The sequence below is a fragment of the Doryrhamphus excisus genome, linkage group LG15 (assembly GCF_037039965.1).
Source record: "Doryrhamphus excisus strain RoL-2023G ecotype Guam linkage group LG15, RoL_Dexc_Guam_v1.1, whole genome shotgun sequence".
NCBI classification, from domain to species: Eukaryota; Metazoa; Chordata; class Actinopteri; order Syngnathiformes; family Syngnathidae; genus Doryrhamphus; species Doryrhamphus excisus.
The window spans coordinates 15,439,307-15,454,917 of record NC_136371.1 but is presented as its reverse complement, the minus strand read 5'-3'; the positions used below and the strand labels follow the sequence as shown (position 1 = coordinate 15,454,917).

The 15,611-nt window shown below is 38.0% G+C and overlaps 1 protein-coding gene across 1 annotated transcript in view; it reads left to right on the top strand.

The window, feature by feature from the left end:
• Nucleotides 1-15,611, top strand: part of LOC131104622 (bone morphogenetic protein receptor type-2-like) — a 43,491-nt gene that overhangs the window by 26,194 nt on the left and 1,686 nt on the right. Inside the window, exons 4-12 of the mRNA XM_058051987.2 lie at nt 1,499-1,606; nt 1,791-1,882; nt 6,131-6,361; nt 7,786-7,900; nt 9,732-9,892; nt 10,813-10,960; nt 13,752-13,888; nt 13,974-14,146; nt 14,214-15,544. Of these exons, the coding sequence (XP_057907970.2) occupies nt 1,499-1,606; nt 1,791-1,882; nt 6,131-6,361; nt 7,786-7,900; nt 9,732-9,892; nt 10,813-10,960; nt 13,752-13,888; nt 13,974-14,146; nt 14,214-15,544 (2,496 nt within the window). The remainder of the gene's footprint in view (nt 1-1,498; nt 1,607-1,790; nt 1,883-6,130; nt 6,362-7,785; nt 7,901-9,731; nt 9,893-10,812; nt 10,961-13,751; nt 13,889-13,973; nt 14,147-14,213; nt 15,545-15,611) is intronic.

Sequence of the window (15,611 nt, the reverse complement as noted above, 5' to 3'; positions counted from 1 at the left end):
CACACTGCGGTGTACATTCACGTATCCTCGGGTTGGATCTCGCGCTGTGTTACAGAGCAGGATCTCACAAAAATGTTTGTTAATCTTCATTAAATTACTACTCATTACACTCAAGACTCATTGGGATTGTCGGAACGTGTGATGGAAGAGGGATGTGTGCTGAATAAACAAGTAGATAAGAGGACGCTTGAGGCAAGGATGTAATTATTATGTCATTACACTGGCGAGACTTCGAGAGGCACTAGACAAGATAAAATATTAAAATGATATTTTGATGAAGCGGTGGCCACTTTAGAATGCACAAACTGAAGTTTATCTGTGGCGGGCTCACTTTTTTTGGTTCTACATTCTAAAAAAATAATATTATTTAAAGTCAAGTATTTTTGAGTTGCTGCTGAAATTTCAATATTTCCTCTTGAACTTTGAGAGGCACTAGACAAGGTCAAATTTAAAATTTTATTTTGATGAATCGGTGGCCAATTTAAAATGCACAAACTGAATGAAGTTTATCTGTGGCGGGCTCACTTCTTTTTCTACATTCTAAAAAAAATAATATTATTTAAAGTAAAGTATTTTTGAGTTGCTGCTGACATTTCAATATTTCCTCTTAAACTTTGAGAGGGACTAGACAAGGTCAAATTTAAAATGTTATTTTGATGAAGCGGTGGCCAATTTAAAATGCACAAACTGAATGAAGTTTATCTGTGGCGGGCTCACTTTTTTTTTGGTTCTACATTCTAAAAAAAAATTATTTAACGTAAAGTATTTTTGAGTTGCTGCTGGAATTTCAATATTTCTTCCTAAAGGGATCACTTAATTTCATATTTTGTTTTTGAGCATAGCTAAAGGTTTGTTATAATGATGATTGATAATTACATATATATATTTTTTTTTATTATTATTATTTATTTTTATTTTTTTTTAAAATTTTGTCGGTTTGATAGAATACACTGTTGATGGGCATCATACAACTTCATGTCAGAAATTCCGAATTATCCCTTTAAAGAGGACATGAAAGCATGTGTCACCTTCTTTCAGTGAGCAATGAGTGCTGCTATGCCCCCCCCTTAGCTAAAACATATTGTCAAAGTTCGTTTGTAGTGCTAAACACATTTGTTTTGCCCTGGCCGATTATGCAAATTTGACGACCACATTATTACATTATCCACTACCCAGCAGCCCCCATAGCCGCAGATAGATTGTAGTCCTGCAGGGAGCAATGCATTTTGAATAGTCAGTGTGTTGATGGTATATGGTTTTTCACTTGTATAGCGCTTTTCCACCTCCAAGGCACTCAAAGCGTATAAGCAATAGATGGCTTATGCAGTGTTGAAAAACATATTCTGAGATGTGATATGTAGAGAGGGCACAAATTCAATTCATCATAATGTTATCTGTGCTTAAAGGCTATGCTGCAGATGCATTGCATTCAGCAGGTAACGGCGTGGCTGTCTATTTATTTGCACTTGATTTTACTTTTGTTATGTCCTCCTTGCAGACCCTAACACACTGCGCTACGGCGAGCCAATCATTTTCGCCGTGGCAACCGTCTCTGTGCTGGCCGTGGTTGCAGTAGCCGCTTTCTTTGGCTACCGCATGATGCACGGTGAGTTTCCATGGTGGCGGGCCGAGAGCAAAGAGCAGAGAACATTCGCTTGCCAAGTGTGTTAAATGTTTCCTTGCTGTTGTAATTGCTGTAATAAGTGGGAGCAGTGTGGACTTTGTTTAAAGGATTTTTATTTTATATATTTACAATAATTAACTGCATCTGTGTGTGTATGTGTTTGCAGGAGACAGTAAGCAAGGTCTTCACAATCTCAACATGATGGAGGCTGCTGGCTCTGAAAGCTCCCTGGACCTGGATAATCTCAAACTCTTGGAGGTCTGCTACATTCACGCTAACAAGCGCTTGAATTTCTTAAACAGTCTTTCCTCACATAACGAGTGGAAGAAAGATCTGTCCGCTAATCATGACAGGGGACCGCGGTTACCTCGCTTTTATTCAACCATTTAAACAAATTACACAGGTCACAATCACCCTTTTGTTGTTTCCTGATGGGAGGCATAATGACATGGCTCTCACAAGACATGGGACACGAACGTGATGTTGAGTTGGTCAGAAGGAAGTGCCTCCAAACTAACGCGGCACCAACATCGATGTTTGCTGTAGTAGCTAAGGCGTTTTTAAGGCCAGCTTGATACATAAATTTCTTTGCCATTTTTTTTTTGCCAAATAATGTGAATGATAACACTGTAAGCTTTTTCCTCCCTCATGTTTTAGTACAGGGGCGTCCAAAATTTTTCCAACGAGGGCCATAGTGAAAAAATGAAAGAATGGAAAGGCCATTTTGATGTTTTTTAAATGTAGATATGCTTTTTCACGAAAAAAAACGGCATCTCATATTATCTTTTTTTCAAATATTTCAACTTTCTTCTTAATCTTCATAAATGTTCTTCTTGTAATATTATGACTTTATTCCCATCACTTATCCCCAACCTAATTTTCCTGAAATTATGTCTTTTGTTTTGTTACTATTGCGACTTTAAAAACAGCAATTTTTAATTGTTTTTGTTTCAATTCTATGCTACTAGAGCGACTTTATTTTTTCTCATAATATTATGATTTTATTCTTGTAAAATTAATTGTTTTTCTTTTTTTAAGAAGCTGCCTTTTTCCTCAATATTTGGACTATTCTTCTAAAATTACATATTTTTTTGTCATTTCTGCAAATATTTTTTTTTTTTTAATTTTCCAACCATTTCAACTTTCTTCTTATAATATTATGACTTTATTCTCTTAACACTTTTTCCTAGTTCTGCATCTAACAATTATTTTAATCACCGATTAATCAGTCGAATCAGTGGACTATTCTTATCTTTTTTTTCCAAATATTTCAACTTTCTTCTTAATCTTCATAAATGTTCTTCTTGTAATATTATGACTTTATTGCCATCACTTATCCCCAACCTAATTTTCCTGAAATTATGTCTTTTGTTTTGTTAATATTGCGACTTTAAAAACAACAATTTTTTTCATTGTTTTTGTTTCAACTCTATGCTGCTAAAGCGACTTTATTTTTCGTCATAATATTATGATTTAATTCTTGTAAAATTATTTTTCTTTCTTGTTAAGAAGCTGCCTTTTTCCTCAATATTTGGAATTACATAATTTTTGTCATTTCTGCAAATATTTTTTTTTTCAATTTTCCAACCATTTCAACTTTCTTTTTGTAATATTATGACTTTATTCTCTTAACACTTTTTCCTAGTTCTGCAGCTAACAATTATTTTAATCACCGATTAATCAGTCGAATCAGTGGACTATTCTTATCTTTTTTTTCAAATATTTCAACTTTCTTCTTAATCTTCATAAATGTTCTTCTTGTAATATTATGACTTTATTCCCATAATATTGCGACTTTACAAACAACAATTTTTTTCATTGTTTTTGTTTCAACTCTATGCTACTAAAGCGACTTTATTTTTCCTCATAATATTATGATTTTATTCTTTTATTAAGAATATCTTTTATTAAGAAGCTACCTTTTTCTTCAATATTTGGACCATTCTCCTAAAAATTTTCCAACCATTTCAACTTCTTGTAAATTTTCTTCTCATAATATTATGACTTTATTCTCTTCACACTTTTTCCTAGTTCTGCAGCTAACAATTATTTTAATCGCAGATTAATCAGTCGAATCAGTGGAACCAAACTTTTCAAGACCACTGAACGGCTTTACAAAGACATCAAACATTGTAGCTCATTCTGGAAAACATTACTTGCATATTTTCCTCCAAGCATTCAACCGTAGCCATCCCCCACAGCGATAACGCCGCTGACCAAATGGGATCACTGCGTGATCTTCAAGTCTGTGCATGCTGCTTATCAAACTGTTACATTGAAAGCGGTGCCGGGACCTGAATGAAACAACCACATTGGAAAAGACGAGATTTGCCAGAGTACTCGATGCTGCTACAGTTAGCAGGAGTTGCTATGTAGCCGGCGTGTTGCTGCGTATTCAGACAGCCGTGTCGAAAATGCACCGGTATCTTTTCAGGCAGGAGTTGAAATCTTTGTGCCGTCCTTGCGCTTATCAAATGCGGGCTCATGTTCTTCTTTGCAGAGTCAGGCGGGGGCTTTTAGACTAAACACATTTCCTGTAACTTGACTCAAATGCAGGTTTTTAGCACACTGGGCCTGCGAGGGGACAGTTTACCATTCTCTCTACACCACGGTGTCAAAGGTGCGGCCCGTGGCTTGCTACATTCCATAGGGGAGGATAGGACCTGATTAATAGAATCAGGTAAAGAATATTGGGAAAATATGAAATAAAAAGTTAATCTTGCGAGAAAAAAGTTGTAATTTTATAGAAAATATAGTAGAATATAGTAGAATTAGAGAATAAAACCATAATATTAAACAAAAAAGTATGACAAGCAAAAGTTTAAATTTTATCAGAACAAAGTCAAACAATTAGAAGAATAAAGTCATAATATCAAGATAAAAATCTTGTGTGGAATTTTTTTTTTCATTTTTAAATACAATTGGGAGAATAAAGTCATAAGACCAAAAATGGTGTAGTAAGGAACTAGTCATAATAACAAAATAAAATAATAATTAAAAAAAATAAAATTAAATGTTTGTAACAAGTTGAGTTTATGAAAAGAAAGTTGAATTAAGACAAAGTTAATTACAAAAAATAAAGTTGTAGTTGTAATTTTATCAGAATAATGTCAAACTATTAAGAGGAAAAAAAGTCCTATCAAGACAAAAACATAATTTTACCAGGAAAACTATAATTTGACAAGAATAATTTTGTAACATTAGGGGGGAAATCATTTTAAATATTATTATTTATTAATTATTAAATGCTGTAATTTTATGAAAAACAAACTAAAAAAAGAATAAAGTAGCATTTTTTATATTAGTTAAATATTGGTGAAAAAGTTATAATGTATGAGAATAAAATTGAATTAAGACAAAGTTAATTACAAAAAATAAAGTTGTAGTTGTAATTTTATCAGAATAATGTCAAACTAAAAAAAAAAAAATCATATCAAGACAAAAACATAATTTTACCAGGAAAACTATAATTTGACAAGAATAATTTTGTAATATGAGGGGGTAAATAATTTTAAATATTATTTATTATTTATGAAATGCTGTAATTTTATGAAAAACAAACTAAAAAAAGAATAAAGTAGCAATTTTTTTAATATTAGTTTAATATTAGTGAAAAAGTTATAATGTATGAGAATAAAGTCACAATACAAGGGCAATTAAGACAAAGTTAATTACAAAAAATAAAGTTGTAGTTGTAATTTTATCAGAATAATGTCAAACTATTAGGAGGAAAAAAAAGTCATATCAAGACAAAAACGTAATTTTACCAGGAAAACTATAATTTGACAAGAATAATTTTGTAATATGAGGGCGGAAATAATTTTAAATATTATTATTTATTAATTATTAAATGCTGTAATTTTAGGAAAAACAAACAAAAAAATAATAAAGTAGCATTTTTTTAATATTAGTTAAATATTAGTGAAAAGGTTATAATGTATGAGAATAAAGTGGAATTAAGACAAAGTTAATTACAAAAAATAAAGTTGTAGTTGTAATTTTATCAGAATAATGTCAAACTATTAGGAGGAAAAAAAATCCTATCAAGACAAAAACATAATTTTACCATGAAAACTATAATTTGACAAGAATAATTTCGTAATATGAGGGGGGAAATAATTTTAAATATTATTATTTATTAATAATTAAATGCTGAAATTTATGAAAAACAAACTAAAAAAGAATAAAGGAGCAATTTTTTTTAATATTAGTTAAATATTAGTGAAAAAGTTATAATGTATGAGAATAAAGTCACAATACAAGGGCAGATAATGATGAGAAGAAATGAATCAGCAAACATATTAACTGTACTGTTAATTGTTAAGAAAAAGTCAAGTGTACAAGCAAAGTGGAGTGTTTTTTCGTAAAAATATTAGTGTGGCCCCCTGCACCCTTTTGATTTTCTGGTAACTTTGGACACCCCCGTGTCAGACTTTTAACATTTGAATGATGTTGCGCTAACTTACAACACTCTCTCACCATACGTCTTATTTTTTCTCATTTTAGCTCATTGGCCGGGGCCGATATGGCGCCGTCTATTGCGGCTCCCTGGATGAACGGCCGGTTGCTATCAAGGTTTTTACTGCCAACAACCGCCAGAACTTCCTCAATGAGTGCTCCATCTACCGGCTGCCTCTGCTGGAGCATGATAACATTGCCCGCTTTGTGGCTGCCGACGAGCGAACGGGCCTGGAGGGACGGACTGAGTACCTGCTGGTCATGGATTACTACCCACATGTGAGTGACACGACACCCCCGGGGTCTTTGAGTAAAAGGCATATGATCATCATGACTAGCCTTGTGAAGTTGCACTTTTACTCGATTGCACTTGACAGGCGCCTACATTCTCATGTAGACAGATACTGTACATTTTGGTATTAATCCAATAGCGAAGTAATTACAGGACCTGTATACTGATCCAGATTAGATTAAAAAAAAACACATGGCAAAAATTTTTATATTTTTTATCACCAGAATTATTTCTGAAAATGTTAACAATGCAATAATAATCCCTCATTTATCGTGGTTAGTCAATTCTAGACCTGACAGTGATTAGTGAATTTCCGCGAAGTCTGATTCCTCATTTATAAATATTATATAAATATATTCTTATAAATATATATATATATAAATATATTTATATATGCAAATATATTATTTAAAATATTTATATTTATTTATAAATGTATATTTAAATATTTTACTAATATTTATTATACGTATATTTATATTTATATATTACTAATATTTAAATATATTATTATATTATATAAGTATATAATATTTTCATAATTGGAGCCTATAAAGTCTGTTTATGACCTTCGGAATACATTTCTTTAGCATTCTTAGAGCACTGTAGAAATGAAATAACACCCCTATAGTTACCTTTACACTCCTGTTCCACCCAACAGTAAATAAGCTGTTTAAGGTATAAATAAGATTCGTGCTCATACGTGTTGCTGCATCCAGTTTGTGTTTGGTGCTCGGGGAGCTCAGTGGGAGGCGAACAGGAAGTGGCGTCAGTGGGATTTAGAGTGTTTAGAGTGAGTTTTAGTTTGGCGTGGTCTACGGCCACAACAGTGGTTGGGTGTCATTGAGCCTGTTGGTGAGATAATTCAAATCTGCAATAAAGGCCTGTTCTTGCGGCGATCAAGTCTGGTGCTTGTGTGTCTCATCGACCATTACAGTAACATTACACCTAGTGACACCTAGTGACCATCATAGAATATTACATATCATCACAATGTCTTTAAATGCATCTTCTGAATGCCTTATATTTGTATTTTAGCATCATTTAGATATTTTTATGCTTGAAAATTCTGCATTTAGTAAAAAAAAATGTCAAATTTGCTTAAATATGCATATATTTTTATGAATAATAGGCTGTATTCAACCATGAAACATGATTTATTACATTTTTGAAAAGTGAATCAGGTTGTGGAATTGGAAGTCCCCTGGAAGAGCTGGTGTTGGATGGTATAAAATCAGCAGCTCGCTTGGTCATGTGCAAACACAGGCTCTGTCTGCACTTTTATCTCCTTCCTCTCATGTCGCATCCACAGCCAAGCTGCTGATTGATTTGACTTCCCTCGTTGCTCCGTCACTGTGCTGTCTATTTTTTTTTTTATTATTATATAACTTCCTGTGTCTCCCTCCCCCAGGGTTCCCTCAGCCGCTACCTGGGTGTCCAGACCAATGACTGGGTCAGCAGTTGCCGTCTTGCTCACTCAGTCACTCGCGGCTTGGCGTACCTGCACACTGAACTCTTCAAAGGAGGTGAGCACCCAGAATTGCATTCTGATTTTTTTTTTTTTTTTATCAAATTATTCCTGGTTTAGGCTTGCTTGTTTTCCACATTTGCACCAATTTTAAGTTCTGGGTGCTTCTGTTTTTTCTGAAATTGATTTGGCAGCGTCAAAAGTGCAGCCGGAGGGCCAAACAGAATTAAACAAGAAAACTACAAAGAAACAAAAACGTGGGAAAAGGAGAGTGAAAAAGTGAGAAAAAAGCAGTGTTATAATGTGTGCGATTGAACTTTTTCCACCAAAAATGAAAGGATGCAAGGGCCACTTTGATATTTTGTAAAGCAATATCCAAGGAGTTAATATTTCACGAAAAAAACTGCGTTGTAGCTTTGTGATATCAACTTGGCTCATTATTTCCCATTTTTGCTGTTTTTTATTTTCCAGTTTTGTTCTTAAATAATCTTGGTAAAGAATAATTTACGTAATATTACGACGCTATTCCCATAATAATATAATAATAATAATAATAATTAATAATAATATATAGTATAATAATAATGTGTTTGTTTCACATATAACTTTTTTTTAGTATTCTTTTCTTTAATGTTTAAATTTATAAACCTAAAATTGCCAATTTTTTTCATTTTCATTTTTTCAATTACAATACAAGTTTTGCTCTTAATATTTTGACTCTTAAAATTAGAGTTCTTTCCAGCTCGGCTGTTTTTTTATATATTTTTAAAATATTTTCTCTTCATTTTCCTAACATTGTACCCTTTTCAATAATCTAATATTTTAAAAAATCCTACTTTTTTTCGCTAATGGTAAGTTAATGCTCATAAAATTGAATATAAAAAATGTTATGGCAGATTTCTTTTTTTTTTTGTTAAATTTGGAAAAAAAATAGATACCCCTGGTCATAATAACAACAATAAAACTAGCAACAAATAAAAAAATGTCAAGGTGGCCCCTTGGTCCTTGGATTTGTTTATTTATTTTGTTGTAAGTATGCGGCCCTCTATGGAAAATGTTGCAGCTACCATAACAACACAAATACACCAACGCTGCCCAACTGTGGCTTTTAAAAGCCTACATCCTGTCCTCCAACCAAGCACTTGCGTCAGCCTGCAGCCTGCGTTCTGCAACTTCCACTTGGACCTGTTTGGCTTGGAGAGCGCTTTGCATCACTGCGTTTGGACCAGCGCATGTTTCCACACCGCGTGCACTGCCCGGTCTCCCGTTATTTATATCCTGGCCTCTCGCCTGCGTCCAAGTCAGAGGAAAAATGAAGAGAAGGACGAAGGGAATAAGGGATGGAGCTGACATGACTAAGCCCGGAGGCTCGGTGGAATTCATTCTTCAAGACAACTAAACGGAGCTGACACTCCTTCAGTGGCCCTCATTCTTCTCCATCAGCCGGGGCACGCGTCACGGCAGTCAGAGAGGCTTAGAAGTACGGAGGAAGAGCGGTTGTTACAAACGCGGTTAGACGAGAAAGTGACAGACAAAAACGCAGAGGGGGACGGAGGAGGAGAAGCGGCTATCATGAGAATTTCCCTGGATTTGGTGCAATCATCTACATCCTTGCTCCTGCTTCCTTGACATGAGTGCTCCATGTCTCCCTCTGCTGGTCAGTACCGTTCATGCAGCAGGGAATATGAGGCTATATGCTCATAATCCTATTGTTGTAAATTAGATTACTCGCTTTAGTTGCCTGATGATAGCGCCTCCTGTTTTGGTGAACAAAGTGTCCCGCCGAGAACAGGAAGTGGTTTGCTTGACTGGGTCATTTATCAAATACTGGTTCCGCTGCTCTGTTCTGCTCACACCTTTTCCTGCCTTCTTTCCGCCTTCCTTCCAAGACATGTACAAGCCAGCCGTCTCCCACCGGGACCTGAACAGCCGGAATATTCTGGTTAAGGCTGACGGCACCTGTGTAATCATCGATTTTGGCTTGTCCATGAAGCTGACGGGAAACAGGCCCGCACGGCACGGCGAGGAGGAAAATGCTGCTATAAGTGAGGTGAGTGAAGTTGCTAAACATTTGTAAATGTGTTATACTACGTGTAAAATGTACAGCAGCCTGCATGGGCCACTGTTAGAAAGTATTTATGCTCCACTGATTTAGTTTTTTCATTAAGCGTTGGGAGTTGCTGTGCTGAGAAGCAAAAATTGAACCTAAGCCTTCTCAGTCGTGTCCACAGCTCAATAGAGTCAGCAGTGCACCGCAATGAATACGTAGAAATCAGGGGTGACCAAAGTTTTATTTTATTGGCCTAGACCACATTTTAAAAATATAATGTTGCAAGAAAAACAAATCAAGAATAATATCAAAATATGAACAGAAATAAAGTCGTAAAGAGAAAACTTTTAAATTTTATTAAAATAAAATGAGGGAAAATAACATCATTTTCAGAGCATCACATGGAAATATTAAAAATATATTGAGTTATATGAGAAACATAAAAACTTGTAATTTTTGGAAAACTGTTGCAGACAGTATCATAAAATTCCAATGCTAAAATCAAAATATTTTGTGAATAAAGTCATAATTACAAGAATAAAGTTGAAATAGTTGGAAAACTTAAAAAAAGGCATAATTGGAAATAAACAGCTGTAATTTTATAGGAATACACTATATTATGAGGATAGAATATCGTAGTATGGTATTGAAATATGTAAAAAAAAAAAAAAAACATTTTTTCAGGGCTGATAATTATCTGTGGCCGATATTCTCTGACATACCTATTTTTTTATGAATTATGTTAATATTTATAAAATAAAACAAAATCAAGTTGGAAAATTTGGGGGAAATTAGGTTGGGGAAAGTTATTTTTATTTAAATCAGAAAATTTACAAATAAAATTCACTTTTTTTTCCTGATGAAATACAGTATATAAATCATATTTACAAATATGTCCCCCATTCTTCACGCTCTTGTAGGTGGGCACCATCCGCTACATGGCGCCAGAGGTGCTGGAGGGAGCAGTCAACCTACGGGACTGCGAGTCTGCGTTGAAGCAAGTGGACATGTACGCCCTGGGCCTGGTCTACTGGGAGACCTTCATGAGATGCACCGACCTTTTTCCCGGTGAGACGTTTAACGCAGCCTAAATCGACATCATCGGGGTTTGGACTTTTACATCCATATTACGGAGTTCTATCGCTCGGCTTTTGTCCTCTTGCTATTGCACCATGCTGATAAATAGTACTTTAAAAAATGGACAGGTTATTATATATTGGAATTTTATCATAAAATGAAATGAAGTAGGATGCACACTCAGTACTTCACACAGCAGACTCAAATAACCCAGATAAAGATCCGAAAGCAACACAATTCACCAAGAATTCCAATCCAGGATGGCGATATTCCAATCCATGACTATTTAGAGGAGGTGATATCACTGTGTGATAGCATTTATCCTACTATAGGGTGGCGGGGGTATGCTGGAGCCTATCCCAGCTGAAGGCGGGGTACATATAGACAAACAACCACTCACACTCACATTCATACCTATGGACAATTTGGAACCCAGGTCTACCTGATCTCCTGACTGTGTGGCCAACATGCTAACCACTCAGCCAACATGCTAACCACTCGTCCACCATGCCACCCTGTCAAAATGAGTTGAAATAATTCATTCATTCATTTTCTATCGCTTTTTCCTCACGAGGGTGCTGGAGCCTATCCCAGTTGTCTTCGGGCGAGAGGCAGGGTACATCCTGGACTGGTGGCCAGCCAATCACAGGGCACATATAGACAAACAACCATTCACACTCACATTCATACCTATGGACAATTTGGAGTCACTAATTAACCTAGCATGTTTTTGGAATGTGGGAGGAAACCGGAGTACCCGGAGAAAACCCACGCATGCACGGGGAGAACATTCAAACTCCACACAGAGATGGCCGAGGGTGGGATTGAACTTGGGTCTCCTGCGCGCTAACCACTCGTCGCCGTGCAGCCCCTGTTATGTTACATTAGCTAAAAATACTAGTAATATTAACATGCTGACGTTAGCATGCTAACACCGAGCATCATAGTGATAAGTGTGTACAGTATGTAAAGTATATGTGTCTAACCATGAAAATACCAAAAATGCTATTAATGATAACATGCTAACACCTAGCATGATAGTGCGAAGTGTATACTGTATATACTGTGTATGTGTCTTCCCATGAAAATACCTAGAAATGCTAGTAACGCTAACGTGGTAATGTTAGCATGCTAACACCTAGCATGGTAGTGCTAACTGTATACTGTATATAATGTATATATGTCTACCCATGAAAATAGCTGGAGCACGGGGAGAACATGCAAACTCCACACAGAGAAGGCCGAGGGTGGAATTGAACCTTGGTCTCCGAGCTGTGAGGTCTGCGCGCTAACCACTCGACCACCGGGCCGCCCGAGTTGAAATAATACATGACAAAATACAAATATAGTAATTCCTCACCACTCTGTGCTTTGAGTTTCACTTCACGGTTTTTCAAAAATATATTCATCATGCCGTTGAATATGGCCAAAAAACTTATATTAGATTAGATTAGATTAGATTCAACTTTATTGTTATTGCTCATGTTACTGGTACATGGCAACAAAATGCTGTTAGCATCCAACCAGAAGTGCAGTTTTATAAGTACCTTAGTAGTAAGTAAATGTAGAAAAATGGACAGATCTATGTACAGACTATAACAGGCTATGACAGTGAGGATATGTACAGGGATATAAATGAGTATAATATGGCTATTGCAGATTATAAACAGTATGCACAGTATGGATGTGACAATATATAATAACAGTAATATGTACAGTAGTGCAATGGAGTGACTAGAGCAGGGGTGGGCAAACTACGACCCGGGGGCCACATCCGGCCCGGCAAGTGTTTGAATACGGCCCGCCCAATCTTTCCAAAGTATTTCATTTAAACTCAACATACAACCTGGCATCATGGCCTTAGCCAACCTTTTGATGGTTTTATCAATTTCGTTTTTTGACATGGTCTGTTGTTTACAAAGTGCTCCTGAAAAAAGGGACACAAGCACATAATAATAATTATTATTATTATTAGATTATTATAATTATTATTAGAACTATTATGATTATTATAATTATATTAATGCTAATTATTATATTAATTATATATAATATTATTGTTATATATGCATATTTTACATAATAATAAAACAATTATTATTTTTATTTTATTGTAATTATTATAATATTTTATTATTTTTAAAATATTTAAATATAAATATAAAATAATAAATAATAATAGCAGATTGCATGACAATTTTACAGATACAATAATACCAGGTGGACTGTTATGTATGTAAATATATAGCCCCCCCCCCCCCCCCCCCCCCCGTAAATTTTGTCGTATCAATGCGGCCCGCGAGTCAAAAAGTTTGCCCACCCCTGGACTAGAGTATGGCTATTGCATATTATATATAAATTAAAAACAGTATGATCTATGAATGCAAAAAGATATAACAGTAATATGTACAATAGTGCAATGAATATTACAGCAAATAAAAAAATAATACATTAAGCATTTTCAGGCACAACAATGCCTACATGGGGTGTTTCATGTGTAGAGGGCTCCAATAATGTTAAGGTCATAAAAAGGGTTTCTATGGTCTAAAAATATAAAAAGTATAAATAATGAATATTACTTACTATATAGAACAAAATGGGGCTGCTCTAAAGCTGGTGTTGCGTTATGGCCAAGAAATGTAATTTAGCCTAGAGGAAGATTTTAATATGTTATTTTAAATATGTAAGTTATTTTTGCTTTCCCCCCTGCATTATTCATGGAAGGGTAGAACTAGTTAGCATTTTACATTCCTCCCCCTCACTGACTCACTATCACATCTAGGCGAATCCGTACCAGAGTACCAGATGGCCTTCCAGGCGGAAGCCGGCAACCACCCAACGTTTGAGGACATGCAGGTGCTGGTGTCAAGGGAGAAACAGCGGCCCAAATTCCCAGAGGCCTGGAAAGAGAACAGCCTGGTAGGTTTGCTAAATGCTAAACAGGTTCCCTTTCGGAAGGGTAGCGGGTCAGGGTACCGTTAAGTATGTGTCTCCTACGTGGCAGGCGGTTCGCTCTCTAAAAGAGACGATGGAGGACTGCTGGGACCAGGACGCCGAGGCCCGTCTCACGGCCCAGTGTGCTGAAGAACGGCTGGCGGAACTGCTCCTCATTTGGGACCGCTCCAAATCAGTCAGCCCCACGCTCAACCCCATGTCCACTACGCTGCACAATGAGAGGTACAACCCCCATCTCAGAACTTCCTTCCAGCACGTACTTCAATATGTACCTTTCATTTCCATCCAGGAACCGCGTGACGCCCAAGTCTGGCCCCTATGCCGACCTCTCCTCCACCTACATTGAAGAGAACGAGGGTGTGGCTAAAAACACACAAACCGACACCACGGGCTCCGCAAGTGGCCGAGTGGGGGTCGGCGCCGGGGAGAGAAACAGGAACTCCATTAACCAAGAACGCCAGCAGCAAGCAAACGCCCGTCTGCCGAGTCCAGAAGGTAGCAGCACCAGTGGCACTGGAGGGGGCCTCAGAGGGAGCCCCTCCGCCTCCACCACAACCACCACTATTATTTCTGAGTCTGAGGAGACAACAGGGGGCGCCTCAGTCCCGGTCTGCCTTCACTTGACTCAGGAAGATCTGGAGACCACCAAGCTCGACCCAAAAGAGGTGGACAAGAACCTGAAGGAGAGCTCAGACGAGAACCTGATGGAGCACTCGCAAAAGCAGTTCTGCTCGCCAGACCCGCTGAGCCCCGGCAGTTCCAGCCTGCTGTACCCGCTGATCAAGATGGCCAGCGAGGCGTCGGGCGCCCCCGACCCCGCCACTTCCATGCCTGCCACCATCTTCCCTCTGCCCAAGCAGCAGAACCTGCCCAAACGGCCGTCCAGCTTGTCCTTGCGCAACAAGCCCGCCAAGAAGGAGTCCTCCTCCTCGTCACTCAGATTCAAGTTCGGACGCTCCGGGAAGTCCAACCTACGGCAGGTGGAAGGATCAAAGATAAACAGCGGCGCGGTACCTGGCCCGGTCATGGCTGCCGAAGGTCACCGGGGCACAACGATAAATAACATACCCGCTCTCCGAGACGCGCACGCCAACGGCGGCGTAAATGGCACCGTTAACGGTCACACCAGCAGCACCATCCCGTCCGTGGCCACAGGTGGCGATACAGGTTTTGGAGGATCCGGTATCATTCCGAACGGAAGTGGAGTTCTACGGTCTGACGACAGTCGCCTCAGCCTCGGCGTCATCACAGCCAGCCCCGACGAACACGAGCCGCTGCTGAGCCGAGAGCAGCCGGATCCGAGGGACGCGTCTTCAAGCATGGCCGTGCTGCGCTCCGCTCGGCCGAACGCCAACAACAACAACAGCAACACGGGCCGCGGCGGCGGCGGCGAGAGCGGCGGCGAGAGCGAGGGAGCGGAAGAAGACCCGAGCGCGCAGGGAGAAAACGGGGAAACCGTAGGCGGCCCCACGGCGGAAAGCGCCGGGCCTTGCTCCGCTGCGTCGGACTTCCCGGTCACCATGCGGGAGGAGTCCCTGCTCAGGCAGCCCAGAGCTCGCAGACCCGAGAGACCAAACTCCCTGGACCTGTCCTTCACCACGCAGGACCTGACCTCATTAGGTTGGCATCCATCTTACTGATTTCTTGTACTTTACTGTGTTTACATTTGATCAGCGATATCACCATG